At 37.7% G+C, this 21,975-nt stretch overlaps 1 protein-coding gene across 1 annotated transcript in view; it reads right to left on the reverse strand.

The window, feature by feature from the left end:
- ntrk1 (neurotrophic tyrosine kinase, receptor, type 1) overlaps positions 1 to 20,862 on the reverse strand; it is a 49,214-nt gene extending 28,352 nt beyond the window's left edge. Inside the window, exons 1-6 of the mRNA XM_015043876.1 lie at positions 20,626 to 20,862; positions 11,337 to 11,553; positions 5,743 to 5,817; positions 5,436 to 5,507; positions 1,561 to 1,629; positions 207 to 361 (exon numbers count right to left, since the gene is read on the reverse strand). Coding sequence (XP_014899362.1) covers positions 207 to 361; positions 1,561 to 1,629; positions 5,436 to 5,507; positions 5,743 to 5,817; positions 11,337 to 11,553; positions 20,626 to 20,641 — 604 coding nt within the window. The 5' untranslated portion in view covers positions 20,642 to 20,862. The remainder of the gene's footprint in view (positions 1 to 206; positions 362 to 1,560; positions 1,630 to 5,435; positions 5,508 to 5,742; positions 5,818 to 11,336; positions 11,554 to 20,625) is intronic.
- Positions 20,863 to 21,975: the final 1,113 nt, after the last annotated feature.

Below are 21,975 nucleotides of genomic sequence, written 5' to 3' on the forward strand. Positions count from 1 at the left end.
AGGAAGCAGGATGAGCATGGGTTAGCACTGTCCTGGTAAACTGGAAAATGTTTTGAAATACAAATAGTTAATATTCTCAAGTGTACTGGATCAGGGCTTGTGATTTTAAGCGATGGATGATCAAACCTACCATCAAAGGATAATTCCCACATGGTGCGATTACCACAAAGAGAAATGTGAAGCGTCAGAATGAAAACACAACTCACTGCAATTATCGATCACCAAAGAGCTGAGGGGAAATTCCTCATCGTTGGACAAGCAAAACAGCATTTGGCTGTCGATATCGCCACGATCCTCGTTCTGCCATTGCTGCAGCCAGAAGAGGTCACATGAGCAGATGAGAGGGTTGTCCCTTAAAATCCTGAAAAATAAAAGTACACAAACAGGTGGTGGCTTCAGATTTGACAAATAAGGATTTAAATTATTCAGTGCAGCAAGAGCTCAAACAACTAAATGTTTTCCAGTAACCTCATCCATCCAACCACCCACATATCCAGTTTCTCCTGGGGAATACCAAGATGTTTACTGATCTGAAGGTCTTTCCAGGAAGACTTGAGTCTCCACCAGAGTTTACTGCCAACATACTACCTAAATAAGGCATTTAGGTAGTATCCTAATCAGAACCTCAAATGAGGCTCCAATCCGACTCACCAGCTCCATCCTCCCACCATTTATATTTGCTGTTCTTCCGCTTGAAGTAGAGACTCATGTCTAACTAATAAGGAGCATTCTGCCTTCATCAGCTGAAAGAAATAGACTATAATCCATTGAATGAGAAACCATTTTCTCTTTGCACTTGTTTGATCAAAGGTGTTTCAAAGAATTCTCCAAATGACGACTGAACCTCAGATACAGCAGAAGCAACTTTTATCCAATAGTTCAGATCTTTACGTTGCCTTTTTCGTGGCAGTTTGCTTGTCCAGTTAAAGAGAGTTTGTGGACTGGTCCTGTGAGTCGGATGCCAGATTTGATTTTACAGGTCATCTCTTTTTTTATGACCAAAGCAAGAGCTCTGACTTGTTGGTGGGGTTGGATTCTTTTAGGATTCCCCTTCATCATCAAGCCTTTTGTGGTGTTCATGGACAGGATCTCAAGCTGTGGCTGGTTTGGGAAGTTCTGTGTCTCATTTAGTCTTTTTGCAGATGACATGGTTTTGTTAGCATATTTAAGTCATGACCTTCAACATGCACTAGACTGATTTGAAGTGAGATGCCTTTTTATCACTTAATGATTCAAATGTCTGTGATGAACTGGTGACCTGTGCAGGGTGAACCCCGCCTCAGGTCCAAAGGCTGCTGGAAACAGGCACCAGCTCCCCTGTATTGCTGCACAGATAAGAAGATATGGAAAATGGATGGATGGAAGAAAGTCAAAAGAAACAACCTCATCAACCAGTAATCCCTTAAAAATTACAAGAATGTCTCACTGTTTGGAGGGAAATTAAAAAAGAGGCATGGGTAGTTTGGTAGAGTTAATTTTCCATTCACAAGTAATAAATGTTCTTTCTGACACCTTGAGTCAGGCTCAGTTTAACTTTTGCAGAATTTGAAGATGACTCACAGGTTGAGCAGAGGCAGAAAATGAAACACTCTCCAGCTGATGTGCTCCAGAAAGTTCGATGCCAAGTTCCTGCAAAACAAAGCGAAAAAACGCAAAAGTTTTTACAAAACCGCTGCAAGTTACGACCCTGCCTGCACATATCAGTCATTTCAAAGAGGTACACGAAAGAAAAAGATCAACTGAAAGACCCTTAGTTTCCTCTTTTTAATTTTTCAACATTTGCTTCCTTGTGGGTTTCACAAGAAATATAAATTTTTCCAAGAAGACAAAATGAAAGGAGCGAGCTCTGTCATGTTTTTTCAACTCTGGTTCTGTGTAGGAGTCAAGTCAAGCTGGGAGCTGATTGCTTACCTTCAGAACAATGTGTACCTGCTTCGAATTACACTCAGTGGAAAACGTTAATGCATCCAAATTGGTTCTGATCAATTACCCCGGCAAGTACTTCACACCGGCCGGGACCAGCGCTCATGAGCCCACCGCAGCACACCTCTGCTCACTGCTCAGTGCATTAGGTAATTAGTCCTCAGTCACAAACAGTTCTTGGTAGAGTAACGCTGTTCTGCTGCAGAACTGCGCTTGGAAAAAAGCCCATCTCGAACTTTTATCATGACTCAAATATGTCAGCAATAACGCAATGAACTCAGTGCAGTTGATTGTTTCCGAGTTTGAACATAAAAATTCAACTTCTGAATACAAATGAAATGCCAGCAATGTTTATACCTAATCCAAATTATAATGCTGGCACTACAGGAGTAAAGTCATCACTTCTCACTACTTTACTTGTCAATTTGTTGTGTTAAATCAGTAAAGATAAAACTGACATAAAATAGTAATTTAGCTCAAACTAAGTGATTCCCATGGAGTTACAAACTAAAAACTTGTAGTAGAGGATTGACTGAAGGATGACGGGATTCTCTTCATCCTTCAAAATTTGTATCAGTTTTTGTAGGATTTAATTTATTCCTATTTCTGAATTTTTAAGCTAGAATCATATAAAAGTATGCAAGTGCTTCGGAGCCCTCCAGGGGACATGGGGAATTTTTTTCTTTTGCGTTCCCTCGCAAAAGGTTCTGCGTTCCCTCGCAATAATCTACTGATCAGTTCATGCGGCATAATTGATACTGTAAGCCTTTCTTACGGTGGCCGCCGTACTTTCTGCTTTAATACAAGGTTATGTAAGGTTTTTCCATCAATGTTAATATCTCGTTGTGAAATATCAGACGTTTTATATCTTTTTCTTTAGTATAAAAAGGCACAACAAACCCATGATATAAACAGAAACTTTCCACAAGTAGGAAAGAAATAAGAATACATCCAAACTATTTGGACTATTTCTGAGTTATTATCGAGGGGTAATAAGTCATCTGACAGTTTTAATTGTGTCTCTATTGTGTTGGTAGTCTGAATGGTTTAAGGGCTGCTTTCCGTTCTTAGCCTTAACAGACATAAACATGCAGTAAATTAATTGATTTTCAATCAGTTTTTTGCACCAAAGAGTTAACAATAATAAACATGTTTTATTATTATAAAACACAGCGAACAAGTGGTGGTAGAGGGCCGCAATGGTAACGTGTTGCTATTTATGCTAATAATTAAAGCCAAAACATTTGCTTCAAGACTCTTTGTCATATTAGAAATTTTAAAAAACATAAAATCAGTTTTTTTTTTAAATAAATTGTTTTAAAGCTAATTAGGTTAGTTGTCTTTATTACTGTAGTTATAACACACTTATCACTGTTTTTGTAACAAAAAAAGCTCAACATTTGTCAAGATGGTCAGTGCTTTAAGTCGATAAAAATAAATGCTGGAACTCCTCTTATAGTCATAATATATAAATATATTATAAATATAAGTATGGGACAGAAACATGGGTAATATATTTATCTCTATGAAACTGCTATAAACGTCCAATGAGCTTAAGATCTAATGTTCTTTAGAAAAATATGATAAAACTGTTATCAGGAGCTCTTATGCCTCAATATAATAGAAGCTCAAGTTCTGAATTTCTCTGATTATTTTCATGATTAAATTTGTCTTCACAAAACAAGCTTGGGGTCTTTGGGTCAGAACATATTATTAAAATTTAAATGTTAAACATTTTTATTTTTCCACATTCATAATAATAAACTTTAAAAAATATTTTTTTTAAATGACACCAGGAACTCATTCACTGGTTACCTGCACTAACCTTTCAGTTTAACAGTTTAGTCATTATTTTTTTTAGTTTCTTACTTAAAAAATCCAAAATACATTTAGGGTCAGTTACTGAATCTTCATTCTTGGAGTATAAAATATAATACAACACTTTATCCTTAGTTTGCACCTTCAAGTGCTTCAATGGCCCAAAGATTGCAGTGTGAGCTTTTGGAAACATCATATTTGAGTCTGAAAACTTTAAAAAGGAAAGTTTGAAGGACTCCTGTAAGTGGAAAAAAAAAGAAAAAAGAGAAACACTGAAAAATCAACAGAAAACCTGAAATGTATAAAAAGAAAAGTCAGCTGCTTGGAATAAAATGTTTGCACTAAAGTAATTGTCATCTTTTTGTCCTGCATATACATAATTTGTTAATATGAAGAAAACATTTACTATTGTGCCTCTCTGGTGTTATTACTGACACTATGCCACATATTTTTTGGGTCAATCCTCTCAGGCCACTTAAATATCATCACAGCAGAGCTCAAATGATCCTCAGACTTTGAGAGGCTGTAAATAAACCTCCCTCAGAAGATGACAGAAAGCCACACTGGGGAGCGCGCATGGAAACCAATACATAATCACTGTGACAGGGCCAAGGGTTCAATTATTTGTTTTCCTTGCTCCCAAAAGTTCATGTCAGATGGGTTAGCCGTTGGGGCTTATCCATTACTGGCTCGATTCCTCCTCCAATCCACAGGGGGAGAGCGGAGCCGGGAATAGCAGCTCCATCTCTTTCTGCAGAAATGTTACCAAATCTGGGAGGTTTGAGTGTAGATCAGCGCAGAAGGAGACAATGATTTAACCAGCTCAGTTTTTGTAGGTTCAGACCTTCCTAATCTTAGAAATACATCCATCTCAGAAACCCCCACACTTCCAGCCAAGCCTGGCTGGCCCCTCTCCCACAGTGAAATATTGATTAAGTGATAATGGACCCTTAGTGGAGTGTATTTATTATGCATCAGTTGTCGATGATCCGCCAAAGTGAGCGAGTAAAAGGTGACTGGTGGATGTCTTCTCCAATTTCTTGAGCATCCCAACCCCTCCCCTGCACCTTTCCGACCATCATCTGAAAACCCGCTTGTCTTTCAGAGGAACAGCACTGGACATGTTGCACACGCTCAGTAAAACGATGAGGACAAGATGGTGCCGATAAGCATCAGCTGTTCATGAATACACCGACCTGGTGGTTTCATCTGATATGTTTCAGTGAAGATGGGAGGCCAGACGGCTCAGAAGGAAAACAAAAGAAGACAATATTGATGTAGGTTAAAATAAACTCAGTTTCCAGATTATCAGCCAACAACTTAATAACCTGTTTATTTATTTAATGATTATTAGTGTCCTGCATATTTATAACTCTCCATTTTTGTGTGTTTATCAAGTTGAAAGATCTGAGCTACATAAGAACAAAGTGAAGTGAAAGAAAACTGATGCATGAAAAACATGTTTTCCCATTTAGTCCCTTTACTTGGATAATCCTGGATGAAAAAACCGAAGCTCTGAAAGAAATCTGTCTGAGAACCTTAAATATCAAGAAACCATTTTTTTAATTACAGAATTTAAGTTCATAATTTTAGAAGAGCAGACAGACTTAAAGTGAACATTTAAGGGGTGACCAGTAGGGTTGAACAAGCAGAACAGCAGCACATCATCTTTCATCATCAGTGAGGACACTTACACATACTGCAGCTTCTGGTTGTTCTGGAAAGCGTTCGCAGAAATGAACCTCAGTTTACATGATGTGACGGTTCTGAGAAGAGAAAAATAAATATGAAAAGATAATACATGAACTTCAACAATCTAAGCATTCTGGTTGACCTCATCCAACATTTGTGGTATTTAAGTGAATATAAGAGATACTGAGTAAATGTATTAAACCAGAGTTTTAATAAAAAGCTTATATGGTTTCTCAGAGCTGAGAGAATTGAACATAACTCAGAATTTGACCCTCATTGTTAGTTTGGAAAATAAAACATACTACTTACAGATTTTTCAGCTCTTTGTAGTTAGCAAGGTTGGCCTCTGTTATGTTCTCCAGACCTGCTTGGTTTTCAATGTAGCTAATTAAATGGAAAAAACAGAGGGAGATAGAAAACATGGAGATAAGACACAATTTCTCATGGCCTTAAGCTTTTGTTGTCGTTTGGTTGAACCCTTTGCAAATGGGAAAAAAAAAATAAGTACAAGACTTAAAAAGTGCAATTATTACATTTTCTTGAGAAGGACAAAGTACTGTACACAGTCAACACAAGAGGCTTTTTTGAGTTCAATGTCTAGTTTGGGCAAACAACTGAAAAGGTTCACTTCAGACTTGGAAGAAAATAGGTCAGAGTATAAAAGAGCAGGCAGAAAAATAATACATCACTCTTGTTGGAGGAAGAAAACATATGCATGAAAACTTTAAAGTAAGAGGTTGTTATAAAATACTTTTAGGTTTCAGAAGGGGAGCAGTGTTGAATCTTGAACAGAAAAGTATTTCTTTCTTGCTCTTTTGCTTAAACTATTTGAGATATGGACTAATCTGGTGAATATCAACATTCTTCATCACACAGGTTGTGATGTTGGAAGTTGGACAATTATCTCAAAAATAACTTCCAACATCAGCAAATCCTTTTCAGACTGACAGAATAAGAAAATATCCAGTTGTACATTCCCTATGGAAGTAAGGACTGACCATCTATCCTGCCGTTTTACCCAACATCCAGCCAACTCAACTCAGCATCACCTTTAGAGGTTTCATTAAGCTGCCCTCAGACTTTTTTCCACCTTTCCATGTAAGCTTGGGGTTTAAAAAAAAAAACAACGTATAAGATGGGCCTAAATGCAGGGAAACTGAGGTGATTTCATCAAAATGTCTGATGTGCTTCTGTTCTGAATAGTTTATGAATCCTGGAATATGTTGTGTGTAATTCACAGTGCTCTGCTGCTGGTTTCCAATGATTTTACTTCTTTCACATTAAACTACAATATTCAAATCTTGTAATTAACTGTAATGCTCCATCAGTCCCACCAAGAGGTCAAACAGTTATTAGTTGAAATGATCACATAATAAGTTTAATTAAATCAGCTTTTTAAACATGATCTGTGAGAGCCACAGTGCTAACATAGAGACAAACAGGACCGTGCCAAGCTGCTTTTTCTGGTCATTAATTTGTGTTGTAAGGGAATTTTCTTTCTTGTGCCACCATGTCTATCAACGCTGATATACAACAGTGTGATGAAGTTTGTTCTTGTTGTTCTAGTTTGGCTTTTCTGAAAAACCAAAAGACTGACTTCTGACTTTATTTTTCAGCTAAAGAGATCGGTATTTGTCTTTGAACAGGTCAGTGATGGAGAATAACTTCTGGTCACACTGCCTCTTCATCGTTGCATATCTTTGCAGTTTTGGTCATTTCATTTGTCTCAGAAATAATGTTGCAACCATTTTTGTAACAATATATCTCAATTTTCCTCCATCAGGGAATGTTTTGTACTCACAGCTTATAATTTACATTTATTATCAGGAAATGTAGTTATTTGACTCCAATAAACATAATGCATCAGCAGGAAGACCCCAAAATTTATTAGATAGAAAAACTGTGGAGGGAGTTAAACATTAGGGTGATGGCAAAGACGTTTTTGAAACTGAAAGAGTTGGAGCTCATCAAAAAACACAAAATGCTGCTCTGCAGACTAACAAGAAGAGTCCAGAGCAAAAAGAACACCCCTCACCCAAAAAGGTAAAACACATAGAAAACAGGTCAGTCTGATTGCTAACTAGTTACAGCTGACAGGAGAGCAGGCAGCTGATGAAAGCTGAAGGTTCTGGCTCTCATGAACCAAAAGCAAAAGACTAAAAGAACAATCTAAACCAAATACTCAGAGAACAAAAACCCATGGAAGAACCAAGAAACACAATCTAAAAGAGTGGACTGAATATGGAACACAATGACTGACAAAAACCAACAACCCCAAAGAATCAAAACCCAGAAACACCAAGACACAAAGGCATACAGATTACCAGATTATAATTTTAACCCTAAAACTGTCAGATTTGAATAATTTGGGTTTGATCATATGAAATAAATTTTTTTGTTTAATTCATGAAATTATTTTTAAAAAATTCTTTGCTCACAGATGGGAAGAGATACGAGGATCAAGTTTGGCAATAAGATATGAGTACAAATTGTCAAAGAGGTGAAGAAAACAAACTCCCTGACTCATCAGTCGCTAACAACAAGCCCAGATATGAAGCAAATCTGCAGTTTTTCATCCCACTGAAACTGCACAGAGTGTAGAATGTTTCAATAAAGCTCATAGTGAGAGAGTTAAACAACACAGACTGAATCTTTACCAGAGCTCCTGCCAAGGACACCGACACAACTACTGAGAGGAAAGCAGAGAGTTGGAGATGTAAAGTGGTTTTATTCCAGATAACAAAGGAAACATGCTGCAGATCAGGAGGAGGGTAAAACTCTAACCGGCCTTTGGAAACAGGCCCTGGTTTGAGTCTGACCTCCTGACCTGGAGTGGGACGAGAACTTGAAGCGAACCAATAAAAACTGAACATGGGAAATGATCCTTCAAATTTAAACAGGAAATAAGGAATGTAGAAAATAATAATAATAATAATAATAATAATAATAATAATAATAATAAAGGCAACAATCCAAAACCTGTACAAACCCTTAAATCTGTGTCTTTAGTTTGAATTTCAGCATTTAGTTTCCTGCCTTCCAAATAAGTCCAAGTCATCATAAGTTTTTTTCTTTTTTTTGGTTTATAAAAATGCAACTTTAGATTGTGAACAATACTGTCCTATCATGAACTTGAATATTTATCTTGCTAAATTAGGTCTGCAGAGCTTCAGATAGTTTGAGGAATACTGAAATGCAAAAAACTGGCTTTTAAATCTCATTGCTGATGTCTTCCCATCATGGCATTGTGCTCACACACACTTCTTTTCAAACACACCTGTTTTTAATAGAGGTGTTTCTGTTGATGGTAATTAAAAGCATTTTATCAGTTAGATTAGATTTTCTTAAACCCCATGAAAGGAGCTTTGGGAGAACTGAGTTTTTCACTAATTTCACATGCAAAGCCTCTTTTTTGTTTTCTTTGCATTAAGTTACTGATCATTAAAATCTGTTGTGGATTAGTTCACATCAGAGGGTAGATTTGTTCATTTTTCTTCTGTCTTTAGGCTAGCTTTTGCTGCCAATATTTCCTTGTTACACTTAAATGTTGGGTTATTTTTTAGATATTGCCTGTATTCTCTTTTTTTGGGATGTGTCCCTGCTTGAAATGATCTATAAATAAAGTTGACTGAAGGTGCAGCCTGCATTTCTCTCACTCTGAAGTGTGGAGAGAGGAAGGCAGATATGAAAGGATTACATGAATACAGATACTGTCTGTAGTGTGCTTGCTATACTTTCAACATGTGGCATTGTTTCAAGTTTCCACTTCCCTGATCGTCAGCTGCCACACACAAAACGTTTATATTCATGTTTGATTGACCCACGCTGCAGTAATGTGATTACAGGGCAGGTGGGCCCAGGATCGCCCGTCAGCCTTACTTATTGGATTGAGGCAAGTGGGTTGTATATCATCTATTGTTCCTGGGTGGGGGCATTGACTGGCAATTCACAAAATTGAATTTACAACTCTGCGTATGATAAATTTCGGTCTCTGTTTTGCAGCTAATGGGCCCTTGTTTGTTCCACGCATCGCCTTTATTTCCCTGCACTGCCAGTACGCAGAAGTGTTGTTGTTTGCTGGCATGTTGGAGCAGCTCGGTAAACAGTAGCCCGCTCTCTTATTGATTGAACATCTGAGAGAGACTGTCGAGTCTGAGCTCTGCGAAACGGGCTGCAGATACAAGGAAATACCTCCGAGGCAGGAGAGAGAGGAGGAAAGAGGAAGAGAGTGGCATATAGGTGAAAGAAATTGGCAGCAAATTGACTTGCTCTGCCGAAAAAAGCGTTTCACAAATGTAGTTCCTTCTTAACAAGTGCTAATTGCTCCAATCCGGGTCCAGGAACAAAGAGAGAACAGCGTGTCGGTGCAGAGACTGACATTTAGTTTTCCATGCTGGAGCTGATGGTGGGTTGCTTAATAATACAGCAGCTCTCTCTAAATCACAGGTGGTCACTTTCTGCTGCTTTTTCCAAGCAAAGTTTTAAAAAGCAGACGTTAAATAACAGTCTTCTGCCTGCAGACGTGCTGCTGCTGCTGAGCGAAAAGTCTCCAATCTTAGCCGGGTTTTATTCAAACACATTCCCACTGCGGTTAATCTGTCCATCAGGCAGGTAATTATAGAAACACTGACATGTTTGATTGCAAAGATGCACCGACATCAACGTAAACCAGCCTTTACAATGAGAGATCATCCTTTTTCTGCTTAGAAACTTCAAAGATCAAATTCACATTGAAACAATAGAAATGTTAAATATTCTCTTTGGTTTTGGCAAATCACATATTTTAAGATGCAGATAGTTGTGGTTTGTTCATTTAAGAAACTTAATAGCTTTTAAATACAAATATGTTGTTTATGAATGCAAATGAAGTGCATTATTTTGTCATAATTCCTGTTAAAAGTCCAAATTTTTACAAATTTACACCTGATAAAAGTTACACATTGGTAATATAAAAAGAAAAGTCTGTTCTGAAATACTAAGATCAATCTGACAGAGTTAGAGGGGGGTTTCTTTGGTAAATCAGAGCTGAAATCTCATTAATATCTAACAGCAACACTTTGAAAAACCCTTCAGGCAAATCATCAGTAACTACAGGTTTGTCCCAACAGCAGAGGGACGAAAGTCCTTCAGGTCAGGACTGAAAACAGAACTGTTTTCCCATAGAGGTCAAGGGTCAGGTTGTTTTCATCATGTCTCAAACTGGTTATGTGTTAAATTTGCAGTTTATAATGTCTTTCTTCTTAATTATGCTTAACTTTAATGTTATTGTTCCATTTAACACCTTAAGTGTAATTGTTTTACACTTTTTATTTTACTGTTAATCACATTAACCTTGTCTATAAACGGGTCAATGCAACCAAACTTTCCTTGCATAAACTTCACAGCCATGTATCTTGGGTAACAAAGAGTTTATGTTACATTGAGGAAACACAACAATACTGGTTTTTAATATGCAGGTTAACCTCCAGTCTGATATAAAGGAGCACTGTTCTAAATGCAAGTTGATTTTTGAATAATAATGAGAGTTTTCTACAATAAAAAGTTACTGGTTAGTGAGAAAAATACACAAAGTAAACCTTAAGTCTGACTTAAGAAAAAAAAAAACATGTCAAGTTACTCTTCTTGGCTGAAAGTAGATCATCTTCTGTTTCCATAATCATTCACCAAGAGTTACTGACACATTATCAATCCACTAAGCTACAAAACAATAAGATTCTTCTTTCTTAAACAACTCAAAACTAAAGTATGAGAATCAAATCACAGCTAAAAGTTGCATAGACATCTAACTAAGACAATCTGAGCAACTTCAGCACCAACTAGAAGTCAGAGAGAGGAGAAATAAACTTCAAGATAACTTTAAATCATGTAGTTGCATGCTCTCTCAGGTAAGAGTCCATACTCACATTTCCGTCACGTTCTCACTCTCTTGTAGCGCCAGTGGCGGGATGCTGCTTATCCCATTGGGCTCCAGGCACTGCAGCATGGCAAAAGAGCACCGGCAAGCAGACGGGCATCCTCCCAAGGCGGGTGCAGGCGACAGGCTGAGCAGGGCGAGCACCAGGGGGGAGAGGAGCGCCAGGGCCCTGGGTGCCACATCCATCTCTTTGAGGGAAGTATCGCCTGAGAGGGGAGCAGGAGTTGGTGTCTGAGGGTTTCACCTAATGAAGAGTTAATGAAGAGTGGTGGAGAGCTTCCCCACACTGCTCTCCAGCTGGTCAGGGTTTGATGGGGAGCCACAGCTGTACTGAGCAGCAGGAGGGGCAGGCACACGAGCAGGCTGAAGGCCCCTGGGGACATGATGGTGGTGGGCAGGAGCTTCTCCTCTTTACCTCCCTCTCTCCTCATCTCCTTCGCCATTCAGGGAGGAGCAACATATTAACATGGGCCAAAGTCACCAGACACCTCGGTGAGCGTGATAGGAGGTGGGAGGGGCGGGAGGTGAGGGTGTGTGAGCAGACCCAAGAAGTCAGGGCTCTTCCTCCTGCAGCAGCATCTCTCTGCACTGATGATCACTGATTGTTTTAGAGTTCACCGCCACAGATTACAGACAGATCTAATGCATGTGGAAATGGAAGTGCCGCTTTAACGACAAGAAACACATTTGGACCTAAAGAGAAACGATTAAGAGTCAGCATTCAGCTTCTGTTATTGCAGCTCGAAACTAGACACCAGGCCTGAAATCTGGATGTAGTGATGGACTCTGACCTGAACCTTCGGAGTCACATAAAGACAGTTACAAAGTCGGCCTTTTGTAACTTGAAGAATATTTCTAGAATTAGACGACTAATGTCTCAGCAAGATCTGGAGAAATGTGTCCAGTTGCATTGCTTACTGCAAAAGTTAGTGCCTAAAAAAAAGAAAATCAATCCTCTATCTGCAGCTGATCCAAAACGCTGCTGGTGGCATTCTGACTAAAACCAGGAAGACGGAGCACATCACCCCAGATCTGAAGTCCTTACACGGGCTCCCTGTAGCTCAGAGAAAAGACTTTAAAATACTTTAGTTGGTTTTTGAATCACTGAACGGCTTCGCACCACAATACATTTTGACGTATCAACCTTCCTGACCTCTCAGCTCTTCTGGTTCTGGTCAGCTCTGCATGCCCAGAACCAGAACCAAACATGGAGAAGCAGCATTCAGCTTCTATGTACCACAAATCTGGAAAAAACTTCCAAAAAACTACAAAACAGCCAAAACACTGAGTTCCTTTAAATCTAGACTAAAACTCACCTGTTTAGAGTTGCTTTTGAACCACAATAAAAGGAACATTGATAACATATTTGATGTGTATTAATGATTTCAACGATAGCACTTGACAAAATGCCATTTCAGTTCTCATGTTTTCATGATGTAAAGCACGTTGCACTGTCTTGCTGCTGAAATACAAATAAACTTAAAAAGAAAAGGGAAAGACTTCTGTCTTTATCATCATGTGCAATCACTGAACACATACAATCCACGCTCACCAAACTTCATTTGCTGGAAGCCCTGAGGCCTGATATACGAGCGCCTTACTACTGTAAATTATAAGAAAGCAATCCAACCTGATCAGAGCTCAACCTGTCAGTGAATGTGGCCCAGTGAAGGTGGAGAACTCCAACACAGAGTTGACTGAAAAGGCAGATTTAAAAAAAATACTGGCAGCAGTGTAGAGAATCGATAAAACAGAAAGAAACTGAAAACAAAGAAGAAGAAAGACAAGGAGCCGATACCAAGACAAAAGAAGAGACAATTCAAGAGCAACAGAGAAAACATGACGTATCAGGTTCAGTTCAGACTAAAACTCCTGAACTGAACTTCAGTGAAACAGGAAATACCAGACTTCAAGTCACACTTTTTTTATAGTGTGGCTGGTTCCGCTACTTATATATGTTTTTCCCTCTCCGTAACGCATTTTTGGGGTAGAGAGCCCAAAATTTTACTCAAGAAAGAGTAGCACTACTGTAACATGTCTTTACTCAACAGTAACAGTAAAAAGTATCCATCCAAGAATTTACTCAAATAAGAGTAAAGAAAAAAAGTATTTCATAAAAAGGCTACTCAATCACTTAATATTTAAAATTGCGCAATTGAAGTCTGATGCGGACCAAAAAGTCCTGCAAACCTCGGTCTCGGTTCTGTTGAAGTTAACTCTGGTGCGGTTCGACTGCATGCCAAGCGGACCGCAAACCGCTCCAAAAGCAGGAAGTGGACTACAACCAGAGTCGATGGCTCGATGGTGGTTTTAACCAGACAAAAGAGAAATTTTACAACCGCTAACCTCTGACGTCACTCCATTTATGTTTACATTTTGTGAAGGAAGTTGGGCACAAAAAAAAAGAAGGAAGTTGGGCTCATTGTCTTCTTTAGAGGTTTCTGTGTGGCTTCCTTTAGCGGAGATTGGTGCAGCGCCACTACAGGCGAGGAGGGGAACAGTTTGCTCAAAGGATTTGGTTTGCAGTGTGAAAGCGAACCGCAGCAGCTGAAAATGGAACAAATGTTACAATTATGGTTCCCGATACCTTACTATTTAAGTAATTAAGTAGTAAGTTACTTTAATTAACAGCTGTTAAACAAAACGTCAACATCAATGTCAAACTTTATTCAACTGAAAGTTTACAAAATGTCAAAGTAAATTAACACTTTAGAATTTAGTTTTTAGAAAATTCAATTTAGTGAAATCTAAGTATGATGAACAGTTTTAAAATCAGTTAAAACGTTGACATGCTAACCAGAAAGTTAGCTCCATTATTAGCACATTAATGTATTAGCACAAGTGTGCCTAACGCTGGATATTACTAATGAGACACCAATGGCATTAAAAACTGAGTAACTGACAAAATTACGGGGTTACTTGTGTGAGACTCGTAGGTTACCCATAAATGTCCTTTTTAAATCCCCAGGAATGAACTTATTTATGGGGTCCTTACAGTGAGCTGGCACTTTAAATAAAACGAATTGAGACGAGTCCATTTGGAAACCTCTTCTAAATTTTACTTTCATTCTATATTTTATTTGATTTCAATAAATCTCCTTTCCACATTGATATTTGAACTCTGCATGCCTTCACTGACCATCTGTCAATTGCAACTATCAATGTGCTGCAGAGACAAGCTATACTGTCCATCTCACATATGCTCTCTATATGATCAGAGCTGGTTTCCTCCCCCGGGACACACACTGCGCCCCACCCTCATCCCTCTTAGTCACTCTGCACATGAGCAGGGGTCAAAGTGTCCCGACCACAATTACTGACCATAAGCCGAATCCCCGTTTTTGCTGCTGTCATCAAAATTATCTGCAGGCTTAATTACGTTTCCTTTTACGCCTCCTTCTTCCTCAGTCTTAGCTCAGCAGATATGATGGAGGGACAAGGCACTCATTCACAGGGAAAGTGTGTGAGGGCTGAAGCTCAGCAGATTGAAGCAAAAAAAAAAAAGGAAAAAACAGCATGGGAAGCAACACACCATGCAAAACAAGCACATGCAAACAACATGCAATAAAAGCTGGATACATTACCTGAAGGTACTTATGTTCCTCCCATGTGTTCCAGGCTACGTTGGGTTATTTACTTATAACACATGTTAGCTGATTTATAAATATGTCTTAAGGTTTTACAAGGCCAGAGAAATGTGTCATGGATTTCAGAGAAGGCCCTAAGTGGTTCCAGAGACAATAATAATAATAATAATATTTATCAACTTAATCAAATGATTAAAATATTGGAAATGCATTAAAATTATAGAAAGCTTCTCCATAACACAACAGTGGAAATTTGGCCTGATTCTAGGTTTTCTTGTTTCTGGACACTGAAATGTCATAATTTACAAGTGTTTGAACTTTCTTTTTGTGTTTCTGTTCTGATTATTTCTTTATTGTTTTTTTAATTATTTCTTACCATTGTGTATCAATTCATTTAGCCTCATTGTTTGTACTTTTGATTTGTTTCCTTAGATTATTTTTTCTTTTCATTTTCTTTACTTGTTTGTCTTTCACCTCACCTTCCGCCTCCTACTCTGCGTGTCTCTCCCAGCTGTTCATCATCTCCTCATTTGGCCCAAGCTGCTCCTCCCCAGCTGCTTCCACTCACCTGTAATTAGCTCTTCTGGTTTCTTTGTCATTTCCACTCCCTCCTCAGTATATTTAAGCCTTCTGTTGTTTGCTGACTCCTTACGCTGCACTTCATTTTGAATCCATGACACCCTGTTACTCTTCTCTTTAATCTGTTTGTAAGTTTTTACACTTCTCTTTCCTTTTCCTGTCTGCATTTTGGTTGAGCCATAAACTTATCCAACATAATAAAAATGTTTTATTTTCAACAGCATGAATGTGTAAACAGGAACAAATCTGCTTCTTGTGGGTGGCTTTCTGAGAAGGCTGTAAAAGAGACAGAATGGTGAGTGACTGGCAGTACAGTCAGGCAGGAATGTGGCAGGAAGTGGTGGTTTTCCTGGCAGAAGTGGTTTCTTCAGAGAATCAGACATTCAGTGACTGGATTTCTTGGAGTTTAAACAGAGAGAGAAAAGTGTCTGTTTTCTGGGGATTGTTTCAAGAGAACAGGACAATCAATCGATCAAGTTCATTTTCATAGCACATTTCCCAAACAATGTGCTTTACATCATAAAACCATGTTATAGTCAACAGTTGTGAAAATCAGGAACAGATCTTACATTTTGTCAAGTGTCTTCATTAAAATCATCACTACACATATCTGTACGCTGCAGACTGAGGATGATGTCATGAAAACGTTGGTAGCTGGTTCACCGCCACAACGATCTGGTTTCACCAAGAGGAAACCAGGTTATCATCCAGAGTTCAGTGGAATGACGCAGAGCAAATCCAAAATCCGAGACAGTGATTCCAGGAATATGACAGAAAAGGCAGTCAAATCCATCTTAATGTTTTTGTGTCATTGTTTTATATGCATGATTGTGTACATATGTCGCATTACTTTAAATTATTATTTCACTTTCTACTAGTTTTTGGATGTCCTCTTTCAAAAGCTCATCTAGGAACAAGTGCTGCTAATTAGCTTTTGCTAATGCTGTATTGTTCAGTTTGTCTGTCGATGTGTTTCTGTCCCTGTCAAATAAACTTAAAGCAGTCAGGGAGCATGCAAAGGTGAAAACAGGTCAGGTACACCGTCAGGATGTCAGACATGAATGCTGAAAGGCTGTGGCAGGGCTTGACTACAGACAAGGAGCTGATGTAGGCGGTGGCAGCAATCAGTAGTCAGCAGAGAGCGGTGGAGCAACATGAGAGTTGGCGAAAACAGCGAAGATCTTTACATCTAAGCAATCAATCACAATGAAACTTTGTAGCCATATGGATGGTTTATTAAAATATTTATTTCAGCCCAGGTTCTTTGTTCAGTAACGCAGAAAGATCTTCAAACAAACAAAAAATGTTAGCTGTTGTAGTATTCCACTGCAGCATCTTTGAATAATTATGTGTTCGATCATAACAGGGTTACGTTGAGCGTCCAGCACCATGGACAGCAGCAGCTCCACAGAGATCAGCTTAAACTGGAAGTCTGTCGATGGACATCAGCTCTGATTAAAGTCAGTTTGAAAGAGTTACTTTGTGTTTGACACGAGAAAGAGCCCAGCAGATCACATTCAAAGTTTTGTCTCATGTATTATCGCTATTTTAGGTTGTCGATTCAGAAGAGATGCTGGCATCAGGCCTAAATGGGAGGGAAGTCATTTAAACTTTTTTTCCTTTCTAAAGAAAATCATAATTGAAAACTATTTTTAAAATTATTTTTCAGGAAGAAAAAATCTGTTTGATTTAAAACCTTTCTGTTGAAAAAGAAAATAGCAAAAACTGAAGAAAACTTTGGGGTGTAAATAGTTTGAGAGTAAATACTTTTTCATATTACTATATATCAATGCTTCAGTAGGAGTGACAGCTGCTAGTGGGATGACTTAAAAAATAATTTTAAAAATAGTTGTGATAACTTTAGAAACATTCCTGAGGAACTGCTGTTTTGTTTGTCTGACTAAAAGTTTTCTTAATTATCAGGAGATTAAACAGCATAAAAAAAACCCTGGTGAATTTACGTCTAATGTCTCCCTTATAAAAGAACAAAAGTGTCTCAAAAGACAAATTACCAAACAATAATGAACACTAACAAAACTACTGAAGAATGCAAAAAGCCTAAATTGTAAAGCTGATGGCAAGATAATTTATCTGTAAGTACTTCTTTTCCATCTCCTGTCGCTGTCATTATCCTGAGTTTGAACCTTTTTCACCTCCAGCCTTCCAGAAACAGATTCAGTAAAATGAGAGGGGGATAAATTTAGTCGCACTCCATTCAGGTGGGAGACAGAGTAAGTCTTGATAAAACAATAACCAATCAGAGAAATTATGTTTACTGCCCACACAAAGTCTTTGTTTCCTTGTCCACAGACATAAAGGAACATGTTGCAGCACATGTGGTGAAGAAAGCTCTTAACTTCTTGCATCCAGTATTTGGTTTGTGATTTTCATTAAGCCACAATCCATAACATAATCCATACCATTAATTTAACAACAATCTAATTTCCCTCAAGCCGAAACATTCATCCTGTCTTCATTTGAAATCTGTGGACATTTGACAGATGAGCATGGTCTCGTATGTCTCTGGGTTTTTAACTGGATTACTGTTTTTATGATCTGTGTTGACTGATGGACCCAGCAGGGGTTAAATGCAACACTTGGCTGTCAAATCAGCTTCCGCCCCCCTTCAGGTCAAAGATAAATACACTGGTTGTTAATCCACCCAGAGGGAACAGACATCCTGCTGTGTCGACTTCATCATCTTAATGTCTCCTATAGATGTACTCTTCCTCAAACGTCAACAAACTCAAACCATTACTTGTTAATACTTAGATTCCAAAGTGTTTCTAGACATTTTTGATAACATTTGGATGTTTTTTGTGTGATTTGCTTTTAATCTGCTGAAGCTGGTAACCGAGAACCGTTACACACACAGTGAAACAAAACATGGGCTGAAAGGCCACTCAGAGGAAGAGGCCATTACTCCAAAAGCAGCATGAAAAAGAACAGAAACAGTTTGCAAATGCACTTGGAGACAAATACCTTCATTTCTGGAAGCACATCCTGTGGTCTGATTAAGCTAAAAATTGAAGTGTTTGTCTGTAATGTCCACAGACAGCTACGTTTGGAAGAAACTAGAGGAAGTTTCCAAGCTGAGAACATTATCCCAAATGTGAAGTAGATGAGTTTCATCTCCACAGACGAGTCAGGAATTTAAAGTTCGAGTGGAAACGATACAAAGAATAGCATCAAATTAACTACAAAGTATATTAAAGCCAACAAAGTCGGTATTTTAATTGCATTCAGTAGAACGTATTTTTCCCCGAGGGGCCATTTAAGGACTCAGTGAAACAGCATGAACACAATCACCTAAAACACGACGATGAACAGGCAGAGAAACCAACATAAAAAGGCAAAGATAAGCAGACGAAGCTGATCATGTCTTCGGTCTCTCGAAACTAACAGTTTGACTCAAATTCAGAGGAGGAGTACTTAAATTTCCACATTTTAAGTTTTCTTTCTAATTATTCTGGAATTTATAAACTAGTAAAAACTTTGATAATCCTGATTGATTTCTTATAATTACTACCAGACAATGAGACAGAAGTTGTGTCATTTTTACATTTTCTGCAAATACGTTACTGTGAGCAGCGTAAAAATATTGGTTTTAAATTTAAAGTAAAGTTTTTAAACTGGATCTATGAAGCATTGGGCTGGAGACTGAAAGAGAAATCTGGATTGTATTTAATTTTGATTTGAAAACAGCATAACCACTGAGGGACAAAAAAGTTAGAAATTAGGAAAGTAAATTTGCATAAACTTGTATTTGATTGGATGATTGTGAAATATTTATATCAAGCATGTTGGAGTAAAATTTATTTTGATCTTCGGTAGCTTTTAAAAAATCTTGTATTAATTATTTTATGTTTGGTTTGCATTGTTCTTATTTCTAATGTCCCTTTTGTTGTTGTTGCAGGACTGATTTCTAAATCATTTACACTTCCCAAAATTCATTATTGTTGCTGTTTTTCAAAATAATAATTTACTTGAAAAAGATTTAATTCAGGAAAAAACATTTTGCGTGAATGTAAATAATTGAAATGTATATGACTTCTGTTTTGGGGCATCAGCTCCAGCCAGAATGGATCTAAATATGTTTTATTTATTTCTTCCACTGCCAGTCCAGTCTACTTATTAAAACCCTCTTTGTATCCATCCTACTTCTGTATGAACTCATGTTGGAAATAAATCAATAAACTAAACTAAAGGATACTATTCTTAAGTGCTTTCCCCCTGTTTTCTTTTAAATCAACATGTATAACATTAGGATCTGCAGAGAGGGGCCACATTAAGAGGCTGTGCTCATGCGGACAGGAAGACTATGAGAGGCTGCACTCCTGTCAGATCCTTAAACAATAATCAATCAGTTTCATATTTAAACCCAGCATTGAAGGGAATGAAGGATGAAGGGAAGAGCGGCGGGGGGACAGAGGTGGAGGGAGTCCAAGAAGAGAACAAACGGGTGAGTAAAAGCTCTTTTGGATCAAGTACAAGGAAAGGCTTTTAGACACGAATTGGTAAATGCACATCGCTCAGGTTTTTTTTTTTGTGTATGTACCATGTTTTGCTTCTGCCTGCAGTTTGTTAGCTGTGCATTGACGCACTAACAGAACAGCAATGGAATAATGTGCAACAATGTGTAAAAGATAGATTTAACAATAACTATGACAAAAGTAATAAATGTTCCATGAATGATGATTTCCCTTTAATTAAAAGAGCAAAAATGTTCTGAGAAAATTGATTTATTGCCAAATATTCATTAAGCAATTGCTTTTATAAGCAGAACTATAAATTTGTTTTGTTTCACAACTGACAGAAATTAATCTACTTACATTATTTTTTTTAATATCTTGAATCATATTTCAGCTTTTCATCACTTCTCTTGTTTTAATGGTAATTAATTTAGTTAAAATTGTATTTTAACTCTGTGTGTAGATAAAATAAATCTTATATGCAGAAAACCACAAGAAACATAAAACAGTTAAACTGACATAAAGAAAAAATAGCACAAGATAAATAGATTACAAAAAGCAATTACTTTCAATGACTGATAAATACTAAATATACAGGAAGCTTAAGACATAATATGTGCAGGAGTTGTTTCAGTCTTGCCAATTTTTAGGTGCATTAGACAGACATGTTTTCCTGTGATTCATCCTGAAGCAGTTGTTTCTGGTTAATGTCGGGAATCCTTGCAGACATTTCAGCTCCTCAACATCAAGCTGATTCATCTTTTTGGGGTTTGCTTTGTGCAGCTGGGCTAGAAAGAGATGCAACATCTTCAGACTAAGCAAAGCTGTGAGCGAAACATGTCCAAACTCTCTTGGTGTGCTGCAGCATCAGGAGTTCCTTTCATGTGAAATAAGGAGTAGAGTCAAAGTCCTGAATTAAGCCCAACACTGTGATCCTCCCTCCACCAAACTTTCCATATGAGTCAATACAGTTAAGCAACAACCAATCTCCTGCTTAGTGCCAATTTATTTTTACTTCTCTACAACATAAATAATAGTTCACTGTTATATATTTATTGTGAGGAAATTTCCCATTTTATTATAAAGGTATCTTAATGTTAGTCTTCTAAGAAAGCAGCTTACATGCCAAGCAGCTGGACCTTCAGCCATGTTGTGGTTGGATCACCCGAATCCAATGATGTGAAACAATATACCATACAATGTAGTGAAGATACTGCGTATAAAATATTATGGGATTTTTAAAAAAAATTAAACTGCTCCACATTAGACTCAGTTATTCATTTTTCCAACTTTCATATGAATATGTGTGGATATGTTTCACAATTAAGCCCAGAATTACACATTATTTTTGTTCAATTAAGAAGTTTGTGATTGGACATAATTTACTTTTTCAAAAACAAAACATACTTTTAATGTTATACTAAAACATCTCTTTTTCTGGAGCTGTTTATCTCCAACCTTGTCGTTTCTTGTGTATCTGTAAAGGTGGTTTCACTAATTTCTCCTCCCAAATTTGTTCATCTATTTAGTTTTTTAGGTTTCCAGCATCAACTTTAACAGAATCTGAGAGTAAAACAAAAGAACATCATTGAAACTTGTGTTGCTCAACCCAAGCAGCTGTGGTTCTGCTTTTGTTCCTTCAAGATTTCTGCAGTGTTTTAAGCATTTTTATTGGCCTTAATGTTTGATTTTTAAAAAGTTTTGTGCAGCTACATTAAAGTTTAGAGTGCTGCATGTATACCAATAATCTGCTTCCCTCATTTAGTTTTAAAGGATGTCCTTTTTTATTTTTCTGTTTCGGAAAGTGGAAGCCTTGGTCGAGCCGCTGCAAGGTTGAGTGAGCCATTTCTATGAACTCATAATTTCAACTAAATTACCCCGTTTCAGTTGGTCTTGAATTCTTTTTTTTTTTATCTTATTTTTTTGTGGTACATAAGAGGCATGTGGCCCTGCTGCATAATGGGCACTTACTGTATATCATGAAGATGAT

This window comes from Poecilia latipinna, unplaced genomic scaffold (genome assembly GCF_001443285.1).
Source record: "Poecilia latipinna isolate Pla-1442-1.1 unplaced genomic scaffold, P_latipinna-1.0 Scaffold654, whole genome shotgun sequence".
In the NCBI taxonomy this organism is placed as follows: Eukaryota; Metazoa; Chordata; class Actinopteri; order Cyprinodontiformes; family Poeciliidae; genus Poecilia; species Poecilia latipinna.